The following is a 26,679-nucleotide window of genomic DNA, read 5'->3' on the forward strand; positions in this document are numbered from 1 at the left end:
AAGAGTAAAGCTGCCTTTAGCAAAAGGTATTGAGCTTTGATGATTTTTAAAAAAGCAGTATTGTTGAAAAGACTGAAATGCTGTGAGCTCCTCAATTGTTAAGAGATGGCAGTTAGCAAAGCTCCCATTTGATTCCTAGTCTGTGCTGACTTAGTTGATTGCAACATGGGGGCAGTAAGAATGCTGCAATTGGCTTCAGTGCCCCTGGCTAGGTGGTGAAAAAAGCTGGGATTTCCCACTCCTATTGCTACCCATTGGTCCTCCAAGCTAGAAACTACATTTGTGACCATCAGACGAGGACACAATAGGCTCATCTGTGATGCCAATTGAATAACTTGCCTACACTCACTGTCTAGGCTCATACATAAAGAATGGTCAATTCAGCAAAGTATCAATAATGGGATTGCATCCTAGCAGGAGTCAATGCTTTCAGGAAAGTGGGATTCAGGGAGAGGAAAAAGGAAAGAGGAAATTGAAGCAGCATTGAGGTCTAGTACACTGTACTATTCGTCCATTTCTCAAATATTAAAGATTAAATAAAAGCAAAAACAAATATGCAACACAGCTTATAAGATCATAACTCACTACATACAAGTACAGAATTTAATGCTGTAATTCTAATTACATTGCTTGTGGAGAGAGAAAATATTATTTAGGGTCTCTGTACACTATCTTCAGGTGAAGAAACAGACATCAATTTGCTAAACTCCACACCAAAAAAAGTCTCCATTAATATTCCAAATGTTTCAGTATAATCAATCATTCACTATTTGAGTATTAATCAATCATTCATTCACTATTTGAGTATTAAAAACTGATAGTTCAGAAAGATTTTGTTTTTGGCAGTTAACAGGGGAGAGAACATTTCAGCAGCAGTTACATTTTTGGTATTCTAAATATAAGAATGAAATGTAAGAGGACTCATGTTCAAAAAGTGTTGAAAGTACTTTCCACATTTATAATAAAACCTAAAATAAATTGATTAGTACAAAAATTGTACTATATTTCATAATTTACAGCATAAGCAAATACTCATGTTAAGCTACTGAATATGGAAATAATTGTGCATTCAAAGAAGATCCATACAACTCACATTGGCCCATAACACACAAGTTATTCAGTCCTGATAGGCTACAGCATGTAAGTTATAAATTAAGTGGAAGGTTATCATGAAATCTAACTTGGGAGACAGTAGGGATCATTAGATATGTTTTTCTTTGGTTTTGTAGTGGTCAGGTCAGATTTTCATAAGATCCATGAACACTTAATTTGCTTAGGCATAAGTAGAATTCCTCTGCAATATTTTTGCAGCTTCCCCAAAACAGCCTTAGACAAGAGGATGCAAGAAAGATTACCACTGAAGCATACCCAGTGAAATGTCTGAAGTTGAACACAAGCTCTGCCACTGCAAGACTGGCAAATGGCAGCTGCGCAGACTTCACTTTTACTTTAGCATTCCCATTGGTAGCCTGTATCATCTTCAGGTGTCAAGCTAAAATGAGAAGGAATGCATTTGGACACTAACTATGCTATCCCAGTTTATGAATGTCACAATAACTGCAGCAAGACTAAGGCCGATCAGGACAACCCGCCCACCTCCTTCTGCTATTCACATTAAAAAAAACACTCTGCCTCGAAACCGTGCCTCCTAAATCATTATAAGGAAAGGACCGCCTGACCTCGATGGTCACACCAAGCTGAAAGTTTCACGTTTCTGACACTCCAGTTTCATTCAATTTTCACCTACATTTTGAATTGAAGTATAAGGGAGCAGGGAAAGAAGACTGACCTAGCTGGTAGCTTTAAATCGGAAGCACCCACCACCTACAGCTGGAGAATGACCCGCGATTCCAATATATATAGCAGAGGAAGAAGAAGAAACACCGTTTAAAAAAATAAACACAACTATGAAATATAGTACAATTTTTGTTCTTTATGAACCGAGACCAAGCCTACCAATTACCAGCGCTGACAAATATTGCTGCACCGCCAGCTCTCCGTGACTGACGGTTGATGTACCGCACTTGCGCATTTCCTTATAACCGCCAGAGCAGCCGTTGGTCGCCACGCGCCAACAACCCGCTCACGTGACTCTGATTCCTCCGCACAATGTACCAACCGCCACCTCCAGCGGGAGGCCCCGCCTCTTTTTCCCCACTCATCCACCCAATCAGCATCTCCTATATCGACATCCTGAACCCTGACCCACCACCCGTGAAATGTACTTCCTGTTTTTGACTGGGCTTCGGGCGTGTGAGGTATTGTGCGTAATCTACCTGTTAACAGCTTTTGCAATGGTACGTATCAAATCTGTAATGAAAATGCTACTAGAGGATAGGAGGGAAGATGGACCACGTTTCGTTGTTCTGTTCGACTGAAAGATGTATAAGAATCTTCCGCACGTGCCTTTGGGTTTAATTAATTCCTTCATTCCTGCAGTGCCACTAAAAACTTTAACTCCTTAACATCTTCCAGTTCTGATGAAAGGTCTTCGACCTGAAACGTTAACTCTGTTTCTTTCTTCATAGATGCTGCCTGATTTCCTGAGCTGCTCCAGTATTTTCTGTTTTTATTACAGTGCCACTATGTTTAGTTACTGCTGTTCTCCCAAACATGGAGATCAATTGTATTCGCTAATTTTCAGTTTCTAAACTGGTTGTGGATAATTTATTCACAGGCTTATATGTTGAAGTGATCAGAGTTGGCAAAGTTCAAATATCAATTTTATTGGCAAGAATCGCCATCTCAGTATTATATTGCAATTATTATTGAAATGTTTAATGTGCTAAGCCAACTGTTTATATGATTTAGGGTTGATTTAGCATATAACATTTTAGAAGTGATATATTGATGTTATAAAAAAATTGCATATCCAAGCATAAATTGATGTACACTTTATAGAATCAGATAAATTATTGCACAGAAATGGGTCCATAATGCCAGCTTTCCAATTGGAACTATTACCTCTAATCCCATTTCCCCCGCTTTTCCAAATGTTTCCCCAATTCCCCATTCTAGTCTCTGCCTCAATAGTTAGGGGTAAAATGTTCCAATAACAATTTCTTCCACATTAGGACTCTTCATTCTTCTGATTATATGCCTGTTTGATCACCAACCAGCAGAAGCAATGATTCAATATTTACCTCCTCAAAAACATTATATTATTTTTAAAATGCTACATTACATTACCCTTAAACTTATCTCTATTTGAGTGAAAAAGCCTGATTTTTTTTCAAGTTTTTGTTAATAGCTATAACCTCTCTTTTCCTGATATTCTTTGAATTACACAGAGTCTACAGCACAGAAACAAGCCATTTGGCCGAACTGGCCTATGCTCCATTTATGCTCCACACGAGCCTCCTCCCAACTCTCTTCATCTAACCCTATCATCATATCCTTCTGTTCCTTTCTCCCTCGTACATATCTAGCTTCCCCTTAAATGCATCTATGTTGTTCACCTCAACTACTCCTTGTGGTAGCGAGTTCCACATTCTTGCTATTCTTTGGGTAAAGAAGTTTTTCCTGAATTCCCTATTGAATTTATTGTTGACTATCTTCTATTTATGGCCTCTAGTTTTGGTCTCGTCCATAAGTGGAAACACTTTCTCTGTCTACCTTATCAAATCCCTTCATAATTTTAAAGACCTCTAGGCAATTTTTACTGTTTTGTACTCTTTCTGTGACTGTATTATCCTTCCTGTAAATGGGTGCCCAGAACTGCACAAAATAATCCAACTGTGGCCTCCCCAATATCTTGTGCAAATTCAACATCATCTTGCCTTTCTGCTCCGTGTCCTACATATCATAATAGGACAGCACAGGAGAAGGCCATTCAGCCCATCGTGCCTGTGCCGGCTCTTTAAAAGAGCTGTCCAATTAGTCCCATTCCCTTGTTCTTTCCCATAGCCCTGTAAATGCTTTCCCATCAAGCATTTATCTAATTCGCTTTTGAAAGTTACTATTGAATCTGCTTCCACTACCCTTTCAGGCAGTGCATTCCAGATCATAACTCGCTGTGTTTTAAAAAAAAAAGTTTCCTTATATCGCCTCTGGCTCTTTTGCCGATCTCCTTAAATCTGTGTCCTCTGGTTACCGACCTTTCTGCCACTGGAAACAGAATAAGTAAGGAGAAACTATCAAAACCGTTTATGATTTTGAACACCTCTATCAAATCTCCCCATTATCTTCTCTGTTCTAAGGAGAACCACCCTAGCTTCTCCAGTCTTTCCACATAACTGAAGTCCCTCATCCCTGTTACCATTCTAGTAAATCTCTTCTGCACCCTTTCTAAGGCCTTGATATCCTTCCTAAAGTGTGGTGCCCAGAATTGAACATACTTTGGCTGAGGCCTAGACAGTGTTTTATAAAGGTTAAGCATAATTTCCTTGTTTTTGTACTCTGCCTCTATTAATAAAGCACAGGATCCCACATGCTTTATTAACAGCCTTTCTCAACTTGTCCTGTCACCTTCAAAGATTTGTGTATGTGCACCCCCAGGTGTCTCTGTTTCTGCATCCCCTTTAAAACTCTACCATTTAGTTTATATTGTTTCTCATTCTTCCTACCAAAATGCATCATTTCACACTTTCCTGTGTTAAATTTCACATCTGCCATGTGTCTGCCCATTTCACCAGTCTGTCTATATCCTCCTGAAGTCTGTTATTATCCTGCACATAGTTTACTACATTTCTGAGTTTCGTGTCATCTGAAAACTTTGAAATTATACCCAAGTCCAGGTCATTAATATATATCAAAAAGAGCAGTGGTCCTAATACTGACCCCTGGAGAACACCACTGTATACTTCCCCAATTTGAAAAACAACTGTTCACCACTACTCCCTGCTTTCTGTACCCTAGCCAATTTTGTATTCATGCTGCCATTGTCCCTTTAATCCCATGAGCTTTAATTGCTAACAAATTTATTATATGGTACTTTATCAAATGCCTTTTAAAAGTTCATATACACAGCATCAACTGCACTACCCTTATCAACCTCTCCGTTACTTCATCAAAGAACTCAATCAAGTTAGCTAAACACGATTTTCCTTTAACAAATCCATGCTGACTTTCATTTATTAGCCCATACTTTGCCAGGTGCCAATTAATTTTGTCCCAGATTATTGCCTCTAAAAGTTTTCCCACCATCAACATTAGGCTGACTGGCCTGTAAACCCTAGAATTCCATTTGCCTTTTTATGGCCTTTTCGACCTGCACTCCTAACATCTATGTATCTGCACCCCTGAATCTCTGCACCTCCATTTTAAGAACCTAACCATTGCACTCTTGCCAGTCAGAAGGTTGTGGGTTCAAGCCTGACTTGAGAGCACATATTCTAAGCTGAAACTTCAGTGCCGAATCGAGGGAGTTCTGATTGTTGGAGGTGCCATCTTTCAGATGAAATGTCAAACTGCGGCTAGGTCTGCCATCTCGGGTGAATGTAAGAATCCGATGGCACTATTCAAAGAAGAGAAGGGGAGTTCTCCTGGTGTCGTGGTCAATATTTATTCCTCAACCAACAACACCAAAACAAATTACTTGGTTATTCATCTGACTGCTGTGTGCAATTGGATACCACATTTACTTACACCAGTGACTACACTTCCAAAGTAATTCTTTGGTTGTGAAGTGCTTTGGGGCATCCTAAGCATATGAAAAGCACTATATAAATGCAAGTATATTCTTTCTTCTTTACTTCCTTTCACTGTTCTTTTTCTGAAAATGTACAGATGATTTACAAATTATAAATTTTACTTGGATATTTTTAGTGAGATTGCTAGTGCAGTCCCAAAACATCGAGCCCATGCTTATAATTAGATGCACGGGTCCAATTTTTTTCTAATCAATTTGAATATAGTAAGAAAATGAATTGCAATTTTTTTTAATAGTCAAAAGCACTGTTTTCACCTTGCTGATGTTGATGCATTAAAACATAGGGCAGCATTTTAGCACCCGCCAGCGGGTGCGTTCCTGGCGGGGGGGCCCCCGAAAATCGGGAAATCCCGGAGCGGGACCGGAGCCCGCCTCGAACCCGTGCACTTCTGGGTTCCCCACTGACACGCCGGCGTGCGCGCGCAGCCCCCGCTGGTGGGAATCCCGCAGGCAATTAAAGCCAGCGGGGTTCCACTTGACGCTATTTATTTTGCTTGTTCAGGTCATTAACTGACCTGATTAAGGGATTATGTGCAGAGGGGTGGGATTTTAGAGCAAACTGGGACTGTTTCCCACACTGGGGGAAACACTCCCAGTTCAAATGGACCTGTTGCAGCTGTCAGCCTGTGGCAGCTGCAAAGGTCCATTTGACAGGTGGGGGGGACGGATCCTCACCCATTGCAGGAGGCCACTCTGTCACTTGGGACAAAGTTCGGCCTCCACCACCCTCCTCCTGACAATCAAAGTCACCAACTTGCACACTTACCCCGGGGTCCAGAGACATGTACCTACCTTGCGGGCCCCCTCAGATGTACATCTTCCGGATGGGGGCCGCCGTAGCTGCAGTCATGACCTCCTCGGAGGCCGAACAGCATCACCATCCACGCCGTCCACCTCTGACACGTGGAGCTCCACAACAGAGTGCTGTGACACATCCACCTGTACAGCAGGAGGGAGGGCTACAGCAGAGAGAGATGCGTCGCAGAGGGCACTACCCTCGCCACAGGGTCCACAGACCGAGGCTCAGCTTCCTGGACCTCTCTGAGCAGCAGTGCGCACGGAGGCTCAGAGTCACTCGACATGTAGTTGTGGACATCTGCAGCCTCCTTCATGCTGAGCTGCTCCTGGCTGGCCCGAGCACCATCTTCTTACCTGTCGCTGTCAAAGTCACCACTGCCCTCAACAACTTCTCCTCTGCATCCTTCCAGGATGCAACCGGGGACATCGCCGACGTCTCTCAGTCGTCTGCGCAAAAGAGCCCTGCAAATACACCTACACCCACTCTGCAGTGACACAATGGGTGGCATCAGTTGTGGGTCTTCATAGTGATCCTCAGGAGAGGGTATTATTGCACAAACCAGACAAGATTCGCGAAGACATGGCAGTAGTGGTGCCAATATAATATGTAATGTGAGTTGGTCAGAAATTCAATATAAGTAACAACCATGACAAACCCTCAAACACCCTTGTGCATCCCCTTCATGCTCACGACACATTTGCCTTACGCTGCCTACTGCACATATGTGATGCATCCCCTGTGGCTGCAGCACAGGTAGTGGCAGGTTGAGTGAGGCTGGCCGTGAAAGAGATGCACGAGAGGGTGAGTATGAGATAGAGCCATGAAATTGTATGAGGATTGGGTTGAGTGGTAGTGGTGGGATGAGTACTGGCGAGGTGAGTAGGTGCAGGTAAGATGAGGATGAGATTTGAGTGGGTATGAGGGGTGATGTGACAGAGTAGTGTTGGCAGTGCAGAAGGAGATGTGGGGTGGGGGCGGTGATGTGGCAGACGGAGTGTAGGGGAAAGAGTAAGTGTACTCACTTTGGCTGACCTACTGAGGTCATTGGAGCGCCTCCTGCACTGTATGCAGGTGGGCGATATGTTGGTGGTGCTGGTGACCTCCTCTGCCACCTCGAGCCAGGCCTTCCTGGTGGCAGAGGTAGGCCGCTTCCTCCCGCCCGCCGGGGGGATGATCTCTGTCCTCCCCCCTCCTCCTCACCCCATGTATTGATACCTGGAGTGAGGCATCATTAGACTGGGAGCAGCCTTCCCCCTGGGCTGCTCCATGCTGTAATTTTTTCTGTTTGTTGCAGCATCTGTCAGTGGAGGACTGCCCCTTTAAATAGAGCTCCTCCAGCTGTCAGATCTTACTGCGCATGCGCAGCCCACCCGATGTGCAGATCAGCAGTGGGGAACCCGGAGGAGAAGGTAAGTGAATCCAATTATGCTACGATGCCACAGGCTCATTTCGCCGGGCGCGTAGCCCCCCACCCCGCCAAGAACCCGCAGCCCTGATAACATCGGGCCCATTGAATTTTTCATGTTTGTCTTTGTACTGAGTTCTGTAATTAAATTGTATGTTGAGGCTAGGCATTGTGTCAATGCTAGGTCACAATTTTATTGTGATTCCATGTAATACACAAAAATAAAATATTATATTATATCAACATTTGACACTTTAACCATATATACATGTACCAGCTAATATAATGGGATTTGTACTACAATTATAGAAACAACTTTAATGTTATTTCATAAGTTTGTGTTCAGATGGTACAGAATATGTACCTTTAGTCATGCTAGAAGTGACCTATCCAATATCTACAACAATCCTCTGTTCTGCAGGGTCCTAGATCTCATTAGCCTTTTTAAAAAAAAAATGTCCATCTGCTGTAATAAATCAGCTTCATGGTAACTGATTTTATTTTTTTCTTTTACTCTCTTCCCTCCTCCCTTCCCATTTGGACCACAAACAAAGACCAATTATCTTTAATATACCATTTAATTTCATTTAATATTTCTTCTGTTTGGTCAGCTATCATGTTGCATTTTGATTCTTAAGCATATTGTTATTGGATTGAATACTTTGTTTATAGTGAGAAAAGGAATCCAATGTTGTCTGAAATCAGGAATCCTTTTGCTACTACAAAGAGTTCAAGCCCCGCTCCAGAATTTGAGTACACAGTCTAGGCTGATACTTCAGTACAGTACTGATGAAGTATTACATAGTTGGAGGTGTGCCTTTTGAATGGGAAGTTAAACTCAAGTCCTGTAAAAGATCCAGTGGCACTATTTGAAGATGTAAACAATCTTACAACACCAAGTTATAGTCCAACAATTTTATTTGAAAATCACAAGCTTTCGGAGGCTTCCTCCTTCGTCAGGTGAATTCACCTGACGAAGGAGGAAGCCTCCGAAAGCTTGTGATTTTCAAATAAAATTGTTGGACTATAACTTGGTGTTGTAAGATTGTGTACATTTGTCAACCCCAGTCCATCACCGGCATCTCCACATCATCACTATTTGAAGAAGTGGAGGGATTTCTCCCAGTGACCTGACCAACATTACTTCCTCAACGGCCACCGTTGGGGGAAAAAAATTAACTGGTCATCTCATTTTCTGTTTGTCGAACTTTACTTTGTACAATAGGTACCACGTTTGATTACGTAAGAACAGTGACCACACGTCAAAAATAATTTGTAGTTGTGAAGCTGTTTGCGATGTCCTGAGGATGTGATTAGGTGTTATATAAATGCAAATTCTTTCTTTGTACAGATTACAGCAGAATAGCATCCAGATAAGTGAGATCCTTCTCTGGTCTCATTTTTGGTACCAATCCCTATCAGTTTGTGCTGCTAGTATAAGCTGGTGGGAAAACTTGTTTGCAGAATTCTCACCACTTCTATTGCCAGTTCACTTCCTATGCAGTGTTTTTTTCCCATGCCTACTGGGCTGGTTGTTTCTGCTAAAGTAAAATGCTTTAATTTAAAAAAGAAATCTCACGCAAATGTAAATGTGCAGATATTTTAAAAATTGAAACACTTGCGATTGAGCATGTAAACCATTTTTTATTTGTGTATCTGTGATACAGGCTAAAAATAGAGTTTGGTTTGGCGGGCAGAGGGGGGAAAACGCCCTCCCTATGTTGTCTGCCTCTGGGGACTGGCCCGTACCTCAGACTGTTCTTGCTGTCCAAATGAATGTACCTTGTCCTTTAGCTTTAGGCGCTATCCAGTGTTCCTTATTGGCTACTCCTGAATGCACCTTGTCCTCCAGCTTTAAGTACCATCCACTGTTCCTTCTTGGAACTACACCGACCAGTTTCGCCGCCCTTGCGGCTGCTCAGGGAGAGACAGACAAACAGGTCAAATCCAAAGTGCATCACTTGTAAAGTTAGGTTTGGTTTGGCGGGCAGAGGGGGGAAAACGCCCTCCCTATGTCGTCTGCCTCTGGGGGTCGTCAATTGTTTCTTAAAAGATTCTCGGGTTATCATCTCCACTACTCTTCCTGGACATCTATTCTGTATGTTTATCACTCTTCGTGCAAAAAAGAAAGTCCTAAATTTACTTTTTACTAGCTTGAACCTTTGATTAAAAATAAAAACTGAATGCTGAAAATCTGAAAAGAAACCAAAAACTATGGCAAAACAATCCTTTCCTGAATTTCTGACCCTCTTTCAGGACCACCTCTGCTACCTTACCCAAGTATACATTATTTATGTGTGAGCCTCAACAGTTAGTGGCAGCAGGTTATTTGTCTATGAAGGCGTCACAGATGTTGATTCTATTCACTCGTGCACTTCCAGCAGGGATGACTGGGCAGTGATCAGCAGCAAGAACCTCGACCATGTCCCCTCTTTCCCCCCTCCCCCCGCCCTGCCCCACCACTCTTCCACATCCTGTGATACTGTGGCTAATTATAAAAGCACTAACTCCGAGATCAGCTAATTCAACTCGGGTAGGGATTGACCTGGGTCCTTCCTGGTGTGCATGGTTCAGCTGCTCACTGGATGACCTCAGAGGAGCTTGACAAAGAAAGGTTAACATTTCAGATGGAATCAGTCTTCAGCAATGATGAGTTCTACCCAAAATGTGAACCTGTCTTTTCTTTCAGATTTCCTGATATTTATGAAGATTGATATATCATTTATAATGGCACTAGTTTTGTATTGCATGGTTTTTTTTGTGAATTGTGGAAGATGAATGTAGAAATGTTTAAATGTTCTGGATATTTCTGTCACTTATATAATGTACGAATACAATCCTGCTTCGAGGTTATATGGTAAAAGTTTGGCACATTAATATCTAATACATTATTGTGGATTTATTTAGGACAGTAATACACAACTTCTTCCGTGCACGCTCAGGATTAAGCACATCATGATACATTCTAGTCATACCATCCCCATGAACAATTGACTTTCGATTAATTAAAATAAAGTATAAGTATTATTGTTATAGGAAAACTCCTATTGTGTTACAGAAGTGGATTAATGACTTTTCATGGGAATTGTACTTTCAGTGTAACAACCCCAATATAGAAATGTTATGTGTGTGCATGTGTTTGGTGGTGGGGGTGGTTAAAATGCAGCATATTGAAGCACTGATTTGTCTTTGATAAATATAAAGCACATCACTGCCCGCCCATTGTGTAAGATTTTTGCGCAAGATAACCATCAGTCTATTGTTGGTGCTTCTGCTGGTGACACAGTTAGTTGGGGAGCTTACTGAGTGGGGGTGAATATAGGGGCAAGCCTTCAATTTAATTTCTGTGGTGTACTGTAAGGGTCTCTTTGTGCGTTTTTAATAAACTGCAATTTTGCAATACCGGTGCCTGTTTTAGCCTGCTAATTGGTTGAAATGGGTTTATAAAACTATCTTGAAATTATAAGTAGAGTTCAGGTATTTTTTCTGTAAATTCATAGTAAATTAAATAACTTGATGCATAATTCATTCTGCTTTTTCCCTTATACAGGCTCGAAATGCAGAGAAGGCGATGTAAGTACATTATCTCAAAATTTAGAGAATTAAAATGAAATACAACAAAGTAACACTGGTCTTGTGAATTTTTGGATTTGCTGTGGTCGGCTTATTTTCTTCAGCTGGTTGGACTATGGTATCCAATTTAAATTTACTTTTTGAAATATTTTGAGAACAGGATCAAATCATATTTGCAACATGCAAATTATTTGGGTAAACTTGCAGTGTATGTTGAAAGAGAAATTAATTTTAATTAGGTGCTTTACTCATTGCTAGCAGTATTTTGATATTGTATTGCTGGTTGGGACTGCCCTTGCCTGGTTCCATTCCAATCTATCCAGTCATAGCTAGAGAATCACCTGTAATGGCTTCTCTTCCTGCACCATTACCTCTTGAGTCCCCCAAGGATCTATCCTTGGCCCCCTCCCCTTTCTCATCTATATGCTGACCCTTGGCGACATCATCCGAAAACAGAATGTCAGGTTCCACATGTACACTGATGACACCCAGCTCTACCTCACCACCACCTCTCTCGACCCCTCCACTGCCTCTGATTTGTCACGCTACTTGTCCAACATCCAGTACTGGATGAGCAGAAATTTCCTCCAACTAAATATTGGGAAGATCGAAGCCATTGTCTCCATTCCCTTGCCACAAACTCCATTCCCTAGCCATACCGACTCTATCCCTCTCCATGGCCATGGTCTGAAGCTGAACCAGACCATTCACAACCTTGGCGTCCTATTTAACCCTGAGATGAGCTTCCGTCCCCATATCTGCTCCATAACCAAGACCACCTACTTCCACCTCCGTAACATCGCCCGTCTCCACCGCTGCCCCAGCTCATAGAGTCATAGAGTTATACAGCACGGATAGAGGCCCTTCGGCCCATCGTGTCCGCGCTGGCCATCAAGCCCAGTCTAATCTAATCCCATATTCCAGCATTTGGTCCGTAGCCTTGTATGCTATGGCATTTCAAGTGCTCATCCAAATGCTTCTTGAATGTTGTGAGGGTTCCTGCCTCCACAACCCTCTCAGGCAGTGAGTTCCAGATTCCAACCACCCTCTGGGTGAAAAAGTTCTTTCTCAAATCCCCTCTAAACCTCCCGCCTTTTACCTTGAATCTATGTCCCCTTGTTATAGAACCCTCAACGAAGGGAAAAAGCTCCTTAGTATCCATCCTATCTATACCCCTCATAATTTTGTACACCTCAATCATGTCCCCCCTCAGCCTCCTCTGCTCCAAGGAAAACAAACCCAATCTTCCCAGTCTCTCTTCATAGCTGAAGCGCTCCAGCCCTGGTAACATCCTGGTGAATCTCCTCTGCACCCTCTCCAAAGCGATCACATCCTTCCTGTAGTGCGGCGACCAGAACTGCACACAGTACTCCAGCTGTGGCCTAACCAGTGTTTTATACAGCTCCATCATAACCTCCTTGCTCTTATATTCTATGCCTCGGCTAATAAAGGCAAGTATCCCATATGCCTTCTTTACCACCTTATCTACCTGTTCCGCCGCCTTCAGGGATCTGTGAACTTGCACACCAAGATCCCTCTGACCCTCTGTCTTGCCTAGGGTCTTCCCATTCATTGTGTATTCCCTTGCCTTGTTAGTCCCTCCAAAGTGCATCACCTCGCACTTTTCCGGGTTAAATTCCATTTGCCACTGTTCCGCCCATCTGACCAACCCATCTATATCGTCCTGCAGACTGAGGCTATCCTCCTCGCTATTTACCACCCTACCAATTTTTGTATCATCAGCGAACTTACTGATCATACCTTTTACATTCATCTGCTGCTGAAATCCTCATCCATGCCTTTGTTACCTCTAGATTCGACTATTCCAATGCTCTCCTGGCCGGCCTCCCATTTTACACCCTCCATAAACTTGAGCTCATCCAAAACTCTGCTTCCCGCATCCTAACTCGCACCAAGTCCCGTTCACCCATCACCCCTGTGCTCGCTGACCTATATTGGCTCCCGGTCCGGCGACGCCTCGATTTTAAAATTCTCATCCTTGTTTTCAAATCCCTCCATGGCCTCGCCCCTCCCTATCTCTAACCTCCTACAACCCTCCGAGATCTCTGCGCTCCTTCCATTCTTGCCTCTTGCGCAGCCCTGATTTCAACTGCCCACCATTGGCCCCAAGCTCTGGAATTCCCTCCCTAAATGTCTCCGTCTCTCTACCTCCCTCTCCTCCTTTTAAGACATTCCTTAAAACCTAGCTTTTAGTCAGTGTCTTAATATCTCCTTATGTGGCTTGGTATCAAATTTTGTTTGATAATGCTCCTGTGAAGTTTTGCTACATCAAAGGTGCTATATAAATGCAAGTTGTTAATCCTGGCAATGATAGTGTTAGAATAGGATTGCCTTGGGGACGATTCATTTTCATAAGATTACAAAGAGTATTCCTAGGACATGTTTATGCATAGATGCCATCTAACTTTTGTAATAGCAGGCATTTAGGATGGTGTGGGAAGTAAGCAGACAGTAAACTTATGAAAAAATACTAATTGTTGATTGCCCTTTAGTAAGTACTCTTGGATTGTGCTTGATACCGATCAGTGACAGTTCAGATTGTATTAACATTAATAATACTTAGAGGTGAGTGGATTTCAGCACTGTCCTTTTGTCCATGAGACCGAGGTTAGAATCTAGCCCCAACTGATGGGATGAAAGTCTCTCTTCTTTGGCTGTAAGGATATTAAACCAAATAGTTTTGCTGAGTCTTAATCCAGTTCCTGGGGATCTGAATTGATTGCACAAAAGTATCCTGCGGCAATTTGTCAATTTTGCTGGTATAAACAAGATGTCAGGTGTAAAAATGAGAACATTGCAAAAGGATGAAATTCTGAGATTTGGGTTAAAGAACATTGTTGGGCCATGAAGTTGGAGCTTAACGCAGCATCTATTCCATGTTGTAACTGATGCTTAATCTAGGTGGAAAAAAATATATTTTTAAAATTGCCCAACCGTTGAAGATTAATGTTTTGTAGATTATAAATACACTTCTGATTATTTGAGTTACTTTAGTTTTTCAAAATTCAATTTAGGATTTCTAACTTGCTGTGTAGTGTGGTTTTGCTGCCTAGATATTAGGGTTGATGCTTGTCTTGCCTGTCATTTTGGAAAAGAAAGCGACTTCCATTCTCCTGGCTTTTACGGAACTATAAGTTACCGTGTGAAATTATATTTACTGATTGGATGATTCCAGATTTGTGTAATTAATTTCATTTATTGCCTGTAGTTCCCATCAGAGAAAACATTTTGTACATTTTCTGGATTGCTATGAGTACTTTTAACCCTTTGAAAGCGGCAATACCACTTTTGCACCAAAATTTAAAAAGTAACTCGTATGCCATATATTTGAAAAATAATTTGCCCACACAAGTTGTACTCTAAGTCCTTGTGGATTTGTTCAGAAAACAGACATAGTGTGAGAGGTGGATTAATAAATCATAATAATTGTTTTTTGTTTTAGGACTGCCCTGGCAAGATTTCGCCAGGCCCAGCTAGAAGATGGAAAAGTTAAGGTTGGTAAATTGTGTAATCATTTTCAAGCAAGTTGCAGTAAAGATGATCATTCGGTGTAAAATGATTAGCATAACATTCAGTATACAAGCTGTTCCAGTATATAAGTTGCTCCTTTATATTTAGAAGACACCTTCATTGTTGTTTGTAGTTGAATAATGTGGCTCTGATCTGTTAATTATTTGGGTTGCTTAGCAATAAACTTTGATGCGACACTGTTTTGGTGTTGACTAAGCATTGATTACTGTCTCTCTATTCAGTAGGAAAGGAGACCATTCCTTGCATCAGAGTGTAATGATTTGCATAAAGCAGAGAAATGGAGGAGACAGGTGAGCAAAACCTTGTGTCGACAATAACATTCTGCAGTGCTCTTGAGCTCCAGCACTCTCCTGTGTGGGTTTAGCAAGAGAATATTTGATTTCATTATTGCAGCCTTTACTGTATGTCATACTTTTGTCACCCAATGAGCAACTTTTTGTCAGTGCTCGGAAATTTGTTTTAATCAAACATTTCAGTTGTGGGGGTGAGGATGGGGGTGGTGGAGGGAATCTACACATCTTCCTGTTCTGTCCCTAAAATGTACCACTGTTAAATTAAAAGATAACACTGAGGAAACAGCACAGCCACAGTGACTAGCATAGGTGGCCATGGAAATAACTAATACCCAGACTCTCATGCTTGTACAGCAATGAGACTAGGAGTTCTTAGTCTGCTAGATGGCATTTTAAAATCTTGCAATTAATTCCCTACATATTGAAAGTAATGGTCAAGGTTTTCTGCCCATTCATTTTAATGAGAGGAAAATTATGGACTGGTGCGTGCAGAAGAAAGCTTGGACCAAATTATCTTAATGATTGACCTATTAATAGTAAGCCATAATTCCTTCTGAGTGAATTACACTTCTGCACCCCGTAACCTAATATAATTTTAGTAGTCATTTTGATCAAATCTCTGCTTATGTAGAAATTTGTTTCATATTCAGTAGGAAGATTTCACATTATAAATGCACATAACTGGAGAAAGAGGGAGTTGATTAGCATAAAAAACTATCACAAGTTTTGGTATTTATGTTGCTTTTATTAATGGAAATGTGAAAGTTTCAGTGTTAATTATATACACACATGTTCTGTTTCACTATTCTGTGAATATTTTCTACTTTAAACTGCATTCAGAAAGATGAATGCTAAAATGACACATAATTGAGATACTGGCACAACAAAACTGAAGTTAGATCATTGAGCAAAAGATGAGCAGTCCACAAAAGTTGCTTTGGGGCTAAGAATAATTGCATTAAAGATGATTGCCAATATACAGTTCACTGTACCACGTTGGACAAGGAATGAGATCATACTGAAACTTTGGCCAATTATTGGTCGATTTGTTTACATTATTTCTCAAGTTTTTCAATCATTCTTTGCCAAATAGCGCTAGTGAACATTCTGTGAATTGACAAATAATTGTGTCACAGTGTCTTTTCTATTTCTACATGCGCAGATCAAAGTTAGTGTAATCGTAGAAGTGTTAGAATTGCAGATTTTAGCATTAATTTTACCTTAGTTTTAACTGAAATTCCACAATGTAGGTGGCATAATGTGTTTCAGTGAAATGACTGTGAACATCCTTACAATTTTTTTCTCTTTAAAAACAAAATTGTTTTATAATGAGCAGTGGTTGTAACTATAATGTGAGCTTCCATTCACATATGGAAGAGGAAAAAGACAATCTCTTTTTATATAAACAAATAAATATATAGTTTTGCACTGCAGGGAAGAAAACATTATAATGAATTGTAATGCCATCAGCAAAAGCAAAGCATTTGTTTCAATATTATAAACAATATTTACTATAGAACTACTTCTCATTAATATGCTTGTTATGGGGAAAGTTTCATATTTTGATTGAATTACTGAAAAATAATGTTGTTTTACTTGTATTGTCATAAATTGCCGTCTTTCAAGTCAGCATTGTACTGTACCAGCGGTGTATCTGAAGTATTTCCGACCACTGTATAAGTGGCTTTACTGATCACCTGCACGGCTCTGGAATCTTGAAAAGCAGAGTTTCAAACATCCACACTTCAATACATGCATGCAGTTCTCCAATTGCCAGTGGAATTTCTAATGTTAGGAAGTGCAGTTTAAGGGTAGTATGATGGGTGCTTGAATATTTTGAAACTGTTTTAAGTTTAAAGTTGGCTTTGGAACAATCACTGTTATACTGCAGCAAATGCACAGTGCTAATAGCTTGAGGCCATCTTTTCCATGTGATCTCGCTCCAGATGTCACATTGCTGGTTCTAGAAATAAACAGCAGCTTGTCACAGTTTGTCAGGGTATTATGTAAGCAGATAGTATCCATGATATCTGTAGTTTCTAACCATTTTCATTACTGAAGTTTTATGCTGTTTTGCAGATCATAAGTGAAATTTCCAAGAAGGTGGCACAGATACAAAATGGTAAGTTTCTGGAAAGCTTCCAACTTTAAGTATTCGTTTTTGCAGTATGCATCCATGTAATGTAAATACATTTTTTCATTTAAAGCTGGTTTGGGAGAATTTCGGATACGTGACCTGAACGATGAAATCAATAAGTTGCTACGAGAGAAAGGCCACTGGGAAGTCAGAATAAAGGAGTTAGGAGGTCCTGACTATGGAGTAAGTAACATTGAAAGCTCTGTCTTCTGAATAATGGCAGCAGCATCTGTTAGAAATTTTACCGTTTCAAATCTGGGTTGAGTGTTTGAAACAAGCTACGTCTGATAGCATGAAGCTCTTTTCTCTTTTAGCTGTTAGGGTCCTAATTTGAAACAAGCTGAGGCAGTCTCAATCTAGTTCCTATTAGGTGTAACTCCACAAATCTATATAGGTCTTTAATTGAATCCTCTGAGCTCCTGCCTCCAAGGTAGGCAGAAGCTTTTAAAAGCAATAAAAGCTGCTTCCAGTTAGTACTAGGAACATGGCTTTTCTTTATATGGGGCAGGGCTCTCTAAATGGGTAACCTATGCTTGTTGGGGACCCTTTGTTACGCTATTTAAATAATATGGTATTTTTCAACTTATTGCTGAAGCAGCCATTAATCTGTTTTTCAACCTTCTGGGGGAGGGAGGATAAAGATTCTCCTACATACCTCAAGCCCTGCTCCCGCTCCCCCTTGCTGCAAGCAATTTACCGTACCCTTGTTCCTTCCTACCTCCTTACTGCCTCGCCCCACCGCTTGTGTGTTTCCCACCTCACTGGACATCCTACTGCCCACCCACCCCAAGCGCTTGTACTTCCCCGCTTCTACCTGCCACATATCACTGCTGTTGCTTTTCCATCCCATGTCAAGCAACCAAGCCTTTCCCCCACTTGCGATTGCTGACTGCCCCTGAAAAAGCCTCTTTCGCTGTGCTTTTCTGAGCAGCATCCCTCCTTCTCATTGTTGACAGTCACTAGGATCCACATTCCAATATTTCCACATCTTACTGCCACCATTCCAGTGTTTCTGTCCCTCAAAGTAATATATTATACATTGCATGGGGTAAAACAGCATATCCCTCAACTCACATATGAACAAACGTACGAACATACGAATTAAGAGCAGGAGTAGGCCACTTGGCCCCTCGAGCCTGCTCTGCCATTTGATGAGATCATGACTGATCTGATTGTGACCTTAACCCTACTTTCCTGTCTACCTGCAATAACCTTTGACTCCCTTGTTAATCAGGAATCTATCTAACTCAGCCGTAAAAATATTCAATGACCCTGCCTCCACTGCTCTCTGGGGAAGGGAGTTCCACAGACTCACGACCCTCAGAGAAAAAATTTCTCCTCATCTCCGTCTTAAATGGGTGACCCCTTATTTTTAAACTCTGGCCCCTAGTTCTAGTCTCTCCCACAAGGGGAAACATCCTCTCAGCATCTACCCCTTCTAGTCCCCTCAGGATCTTATGTTTCAATAAGATCACCTCTCATTCTTCTAAATGCCAGTGTATACAGGCCCAACTTGTCCAACCTTTCCTCATAAGATAACCCCCTCATCCCAGGAATCAGTCGAGTGAACCTTCTCTGAACCGCCTCCAAAGCAGTTATGTCCATTCTTAAATAATGAGACCAAAACTGCACACAGTATTCTAGATGTGGCCTCACCAATGCCGTGTACAACTGTAGTAAAACATCTCTACTTTTATATTTCATTCCCCTTGCAATAAATGACAACATTCCATTTGCCTTCCTAATCACTTGCTGTACCTGCGTACTAACTTTTTGTGATTCATGTACTAGGACACCCAGATCCCTCTGTACATCAGAGTTCTGCGATCTCTCTCTCTTTAAATAATATACTGCTTTTCCAATCCTCCTGCCAAAGTGGACTAGTTCACATTTTCCCACATTATACTCCATCTGCCAAATTTTTGCCCACTCATTTAGCCTATAGGTTGACGAATTAACAGTACAAATAGATGTAAACGGATATGATATAATTGCAATTACAGAGACATGGCTGCAGGGTAACCAAGGCTGGGAGCTGAAACTCCAAGAGTATTCAATATTTAGGAAGGACAGGCAAAAAAGAAAATGAGGTGGGGTGGCGTTGTTAATGAAGGATGAAATCAGAGCAGAAGTGAGAAAGGATATTGGCTCAGAAAATCAAGATGTAGAATCAGTCTGGGTGGATTTAAGAAGCACCAAAGGACAGAAAACACTGGTGGGCGTTGTATATAGGCCTCCAAACAGTAGTGGTAATGTAGGGGATGGCATCAAACAGGAAATTAGAGAAGCATGTAACAAGGGTACTGCAGTAATCATGGGTGACTTTAATAAGAGCATAAGAAATAGGAGCAGGAGTAGGCCAATCGGCCCCTCGAGCCTGCTCCGCCATTCAATAAGATCATGGCTGATCTGATCCTAACCTCAAATCTAAATTCATTTCCAATTTCCTGCCCGCTCCCCGTAACCCCTAATTCCCTTTACTTCTAGGAAACTGTCTATTTCTGTTTTAAATTTATTTAATGATGTAGCTTCCACAGCTTCCTACATATAGACTGGCCAAACCAAATTAGCAATAATACTGTGGAGGATGAATTCCTGGAGTGTGTATGAAATTGATTTTTAGACCAGTATGTTGAGGAGCCAACCAGGGAACAGACTATCCTAGATTGGGTATTGTGTAATGAGAAGGGGTTAATTGATAATCTTGTTGTGCAGGGTCCTTTAGGGAAAAATGACCATAACATGATAAAATTTTTCATTAAGATGGAAAGTGAAGTAGTCCCATCCAAAACTAGGGTCCTAAATCTAAACAAAGGAAACTACGAAGGTATGAGGAGTGAGTTGGGTATGATAGATTGGGAAGCTTCATTAAAGGCATGCTGGTAGATAGGCAATGGCTAACATTTAAGGAACGAATGCATAAATTGCAACAATTATACATTCCTTTCTGGCACAAAAACACAGAAGGAAAAGCGACCCAACCATGGCTAACAAAAGAAATTAAGGATAGTATTAGATCCAAAGAGGAGTCAAATAAAGTTGCCAGAAAAAGTAGCAAGCCTGAGGATTCAAAGCAGTTTAGAATTCAGCAAAAAAGGACCAAGAGATTAATTAAGAGGGGAAAGATAGAGTATGAGAGTAAACTTGCAAGGAACATAAAAGTGGACTGTAAAAGCTTCTACAAGTATGTAAAAAGAAAAAGATTAGTGAAGACAAATGTAGGTCCCTTACAGTCAGAAACGGGAGAATTTATAATGTGGAACAAGGAAATGGCAAAGCAATTAAACAAATACTTTGGTTCTGTCTTCACGGAAGAGGACGCAAATAACTTCCCAGAAATGCTAGGAAACCAAGGGACGAGTGAGAAGGAGGAGTTAAAGGAAATTAGTATTGGTAAAAAAAAAATAGTGCTGGAGAAATTAATGGGACTGAAAGCTGATAAATCCCCAGGGCCTGATAATCTGCATCCCAGAGTACTAAAAGAGGTAGCCATGGAAATAGTGGATGCATTAGTTGTCATCTTCTAAAATTCTATAGATTATGGAACAGTTCCTGCAGAGGGTAGCAAATGTAACCCCACTATTTAAAAAAGGAGGGAGAGAGAAAACAGGGAACTACAGACTGGTTAGCCAAACATCAGTGGTAGGGAAAATGCTAGAGTCTATTATAAAGGATGTGATAACAGGACACTTAGAAAATATCAACGGGATTAGACAAAGTCAACATGGAATTATGAAAGGGAAATCATGTTTGATAAACCTACTGGAAATTTTTGAGGATGTAACTGGTAGAATAGATAATGGAGAACCAGTGGATGTGGTTTATTTGGATTTTCAGAAGGGCTTTGACAAAGTCCCACTTAAGAGGTTAGTGTGCAAAATTAAAGCACATGGGATTGGTGGTAATATACTGGCATGGATTGAAAATTGGTTAACAGACAGAAAACAGAGAGTAGGAATAAATGGGTCTTTTTCGGGGTGTCAGGCGGTGACTAGTGGGGTACCGCAGGGATCAGCACTTGGGCCCCAGCTATTCACAATATATATCAATGATTTGGATGAGGGAATCAAATGTAAGATTTCCAAGTTTGCTGACGACACAAAACTAGGTGGGATTGTGAGTTGTGAAGAGGATGCAAAGAGGCTTCAAGGTGATTTAAACAAGTTGAGTGAGTGGGCAAATACATGGCAAATGCAGTATAGTGTGGATAAATGTGAAATTATCCACTTTGGAAGGAGAAACAGAAAGGCAGAGTATTATTTAAATGGTGATAGATTGGGAAATGTTGATGTACAAAGGGACCTGGGTGTCCTTGTACACCAGTCACTGAAAGCAAACATGCAGGTGCAGCAAGCAGTTAGGAAGGCAAATGGTTTGTTGGCCTTCATTGCAAGAGGATTTGAGTATAGGAGCACGGATGTTTTACTGCAGTTATACTGGGCCTTGGTGAGACCACACCTGGAGTATTGTGTGCAGTTTTGGTCTCCCTACCTAAGAAAAGATATACTTGTTATAGAGGGAGTGCAGCGAAGGTTCACCAGACTGAGTTCAGGTGCAATGGGAATTGACTTCCCTGCCCCTCCATGAAACAGCTAAAATCAAGAATTCACCACTGCTGTGGCTATATATGCCATAAACTTGCATTCTGTCCAACCCTGTGCATTGGTTAACCTCTGTGCTGTGATGTTGTGCTGTTCTTGTTGACTCGAATGCAACGGTTTAACTGATATAAGCTGAAGGTTAGTTGTGTGATTGAACAGTTTGGGCAAACCCATGAAGTAGATGTGTATTTTTTTCAGCTGCTGATGGTTTTTTTTTTCCTTTCTGTATAATGCCATTTCTAAAAGAAGCCAATTTTTTTTAAATTTAGAAAATCGGACCAAAAATGTTGGATCATGAGGGAAAAGAAGTTCCAGGCAACAGAGGATACAAGTATTTTGGAGCAGCCAAAGATTTGCCAGGAGTCCGAGAATTGTTTGAAAAAGAGCGTATGTAAAAAAATATTTTCGTTTTCTCCATTTCCTGTTCTGAAAACATTGACCATGGGCATCAGTCACTCCTGATACCATGTCCAAGTTTAATCATAGGGGCCACACGGATGAGGCCAATCCTTATCCTCACCTGATATTCAAGTGCACTTCTGCACCTGATATTCATGTAGCTGGATAACAATCAGAAGATAACATGCTGGCCGATTTTACTCATCTCTAACCCCGGTGAGCTGAGACCAGTTGTAGCACCCCTACTATTGCTCTGGCTAAGATTCGCTAATTCAGCATAGATCCAAGTAAAGAAACGTGGGACCTGTATGGCTCAGCTACCCGTGGAGCTATTTAGGGAACCCATAAGTAAACTGTGTAAAACCTTTTTCCAGAATTATGGTTAAATTGTTTAGCAAGTTTAGCAGATATATTCAGTAAGTGACCATGTAGCAAAAGTTGTGTTTTATTGTTAAAGTATACTAGCTTCCAATTTGCTGCTATTTGGTATCCTTGATTCACACACCTCATGTTTGTTTGCAGCACCTGCCCCACCACGGAAAACACGTGTTGAGCTCATGAAAGACATTGATGCAGACTATTATGGTTACAGAGATGAAGATGATGGGGTCCTTCTGCCCCTGGAACAAGAGCTTGAGAAACAAGGTAAATAAATCTAAGGAACCATCCTGTTATAGTTTGGAAGCTGTGATATATTGATAGAATTAGGCAGTTGTAGTGTTTGTCCCTTAATGTTCTTTTTTGAAATTACAGTACAAGCTACTTAGCATAATGGGCAAATATCTAATATGATACCTTGGAATAAAGCGTTTTCATAGATTAGATTCAGTACTATGGTGGTAGTGGACTTTTATTATATATTATGATTATAAATAGGTTTGGGTTCTTAAATGTTACTATTTTACTTTTTTTAGACTAGTATTTCATTGTTTTTATGCAATTGTGTGCTTTTCTTTAAAAGGAAAATACATAGTAACACAAATAACAGTGAAAATAGTACTCCTGGTAACAGTAACAATTAAGATGGAATCATAACTAGATAATACATCAAAAGTATATTAATTAGACAAATGAAGTCCCTGTTTAGAAATTTGAAGTGAACCTGCAAAACAAAGTGTATTTGTTCTATCATCATCCTCTATCCTATTATACTTCCAGTTCCATTAAATCTGTGCTACTTGCAGTTAAAATGAGTCATAATTAAATAAGTCTGAAATGGAAAAGGTTTCCACTTAGTTTGGGAAGTAAGAAAGGAAGAAGAAAGTCTTGAATTTATATAGCACCTTTTACATTCTAAGGATCAGATTACCACATCTGGTAGGTCACTCATTATGCAATCAAAATCAGAAACTGAGGAAGCCTTTACTATTGCATTCTGGAATGTTCGTACTTGTTCGACAACTCGCGTGCTGACTGACCAGAGAGGAGGACACTATTGGTCGTCAGAGAGCTAGCTCGATATGGGGTGGGCATCGCTGCTCTTAGAGAAACCAAATTGGCTGACAGGATGGGTATAGGTTATACATTCTTCTGGCGAGGATGCTTTGTAGAAGAACATCATCTTGCTGGTGTAGGGTTTGCAATTCGTACTGATATAGTTACTAAATTGGAGAGTTTGCTTATGAGCATAAATGACCAGCTTTTATGTACCAACTATGATGAGCCCATAGGAGGAAAAGAAAAACTTCTACAGTGAAATAGATGAGCTGATTACTGCAACCCCCATTTCTGACCAGCTAACCATTATGGGAGATTGCAGTGCTCGCATAGGAAGGGTTGCTGTGACCCGGTGAAATGTTTTAGGTAGGCATGGGATTGGTGGTGTAAATAGGAACAGTTCTCTGCTCCTCGATTTGTGTGCATGGGGTGGACTGGGTATCACGAGCACTGTGTTCCGAGAGCCAGATAAGAAAAAGGCACTGTGGGTGCAGCCAAGGTCACGACAAAAGCACCTAATAGACTGTGTCATTGTGCGTCTGAGGGATCTTCACAATGTCAGGATAGTCTCTTCCATGTATGGAGCTGACTGCTCATCCGATCGTCAAGTGATGTCCTTGATAGAGATGCCAAGGTGGCGTGTTGTAGCTCCGAAGCCGCAAAGATGAGTGAATGTTAAAAGACTGAAGAATGATGATGTTTGAGCAGCCCAGTGGAAAATAACGGAAGTCTAACCATGGTAACTATTGACGATCCGGATTCTTTCCCCTCAGTCTGGTTCAGTAAAAACTGAAGTCGAATACATTTTTTTAAAAAGTTCAGCACAACTTTAATAGCAGGGTTCTTAGTCTGCAGCATGGATTTGGACTCCTGATAGAGTCCCTCTATGCTGGCAGAGCAAGAACAAAAACATACAGAAATCCACACGTTTTTATACAAATCAATAGGGTTGGAACATACTTAACGAGGGTCAACACCAATCATAAGCCGGGCATAGGTTGCCATGCGAGGTTACATTATTTCCGGCCAATCATAGATAATCATGTGCTGACCATGTTGCTGTTGGACATCAAAGGGGATACTTCCTCACCTTCCAACTTGGAATGTTCTTCCCTGTCCCTTATCTCCCAACCAGGAATGTCTTTCAACTTTGGCTAAGCTCGTTACCTATATTGATCTGCCATAAACATGGAGACATTCAGACCAGTCCTTGAATCACATCAAAGACTCTACATTGATAAGACCATGCAAACCTGCTGACTACGCAAACATATGGCCCAGCAGGAGGCCAGGCCACCTGTACCAATCTCAGTTACTAACTAATTAACACTTTCTAACCATTTTGCATTCTGCTTCTTTGCCACGTAGACATTTTAATATTTTACCGAAAACTGACCACGTAGGGATTCTCATTCCCCCCTTTTATCATTTCATGATAACCAATTATTACGGTGCTCACTGGTTCTGCAGTGCAGCAACATTTAAGTAAGCAATAAACTATAAGAATTATAACAATGAATATGACTAGCCCTTGAACTAGAGAAGTCCCAATAGAACACAGACATGTTTCATCAATACGCCTTTGTACTCTTATCTGTTCTCAGGAACAGACTCCTTCGAAACATCTCTCAAGTAAGCTGCGAATGTCCTTGGTCAGCTAAACCTATTCATGTTAGTTTGAAAAGGCTAACATAGTCAAATATCCAATGGTGCTTTATATTTTGTTTCCAGCCTAACTAGACTGAATGGTACCTTTCAGACCATTTTACACCTGTGAATTGGTGCCCTCCCCATTATATCCCTTAATCCAAATTCTCCCTACAATATCCCGTTAGATGCTGTACCTCATCTTAACCAGGTTCCCTTCGTGTTGGCCACCAGTCCGGGTGGAAGAGAGGCAGAGCATTTGATAATCCTATCAAACTATAATTGTCTTCCCTTTTACATGCACCTTACCCCAGCGGGTGCTACTCCCGGTACCATTAAGATGTGTTCTTAGTTGAAACCACAGAGACAATGGGGACATTCTCACCCAGGCTCTGTTTTACTATCTTTGCCAAACCCTTCATCCTCTACTTACATTTATTACATGCAATGAAAATCAAGAAGCACATTACAACAAACTGCACTACGACTAATACATATGAAATTAATCTAATCCAAGGATGGATCTGTATATTCAGTCCCAAATTCCAGAGGTCATTTCACCAGGTGGTGACTTTAATTTGGTCAATGTCATGCTTAATGTTGTTATTGTCCTGTTGTAGGTTATAATAAACCTTCTGGGAGAGGCGTATCTCCATTCGCAATACTTTCAAGTATTTAGGCAACAGGGGTGTCAGATACCCAAATGTGTCCTGATATGCTTTTAAGTCCTTTTTGACATTCTCAGAAACTTGTAAGGTGGTGAGGTTATGCCGGTGTATCTCTACCAGTTCCTCGGGTCCAATCCGAACCAGGACTTCAGAAATGGAGTAGAATTCTGGACTTAAAATATCACAAGTTAGATTGGCATATTTAAACGTTTTCAAATTAGTTGTAACACAGTATTCGCCCTCTCCGGCATATACCACTTAAGTGGGTTTTAGATCCGCCTCTAGGACTTCCATGGTACAGTTAATATCCGGATTGGTACCGGTATTAAACCCACACTGTGCTTCTAGGCTGTGTCCAACACTATGTGGACACACAGTGACAGCATGTCTAGTAACACATCCCTTTAATTTTGTTCCAGCCAATCAGCTGAAATCTACGTCCTCTAGTTCTTGAACCCTCTGCTAGGGGAAACAGGTACTTCCTGTCTACTTTATCTGGGCCCCTCATAATCTTGTAA

At 41.0% G+C, this 26,679-nt stretch overlaps 1 protein-coding gene across 1 annotated transcript in view; it reads left to right on the forward strand.

The window, feature by feature from the left end:
- Positions 1-2,212: 2,212 nt before the first annotated feature.
- The window catches only part of isy1 (ISY1 splicing factor homolog), a 39,828-nt gene continuing 15,361 nt past the window's right edge, over positions 2,213-26,679 (forward strand). The window contains exons 1-8 of the mRNA XM_067999114.1: positions 2,213-2,297; positions 11,405-11,427; positions 14,891-14,942; positions 15,204-15,269; positions 17,352-17,394; positions 17,480-17,592; positions 22,280-22,397; positions 22,932-23,054. Of these exons, the coding sequence (XP_067855215.1) occupies positions 2,220-2,297; positions 11,405-11,427; positions 14,891-14,942; positions 15,204-15,269; positions 17,352-17,394; positions 17,480-17,592; positions 22,280-22,397; positions 22,932-23,054 (616 nt within the window). The 5' untranslated portion in view covers positions 2,213-2,219. The remainder of the gene's footprint in view (positions 2,298-11,404; positions 11,428-14,890; positions 14,943-15,203; positions 15,270-17,351; positions 17,395-17,479; positions 17,593-22,279; positions 22,398-22,931; positions 23,055-26,679) is intronic.

This window comes from Heptranchias perlo, chromosome 17 (genome assembly GCF_035084215.1).
Source record: "Heptranchias perlo isolate sHepPer1 chromosome 17, sHepPer1.hap1, whole genome shotgun sequence".
Classification (NCBI taxonomy): Eukaryota; Metazoa; Chordata; class Chondrichthyes; order Hexanchiformes; family Hexanchidae; genus Heptranchias; species Heptranchias perlo.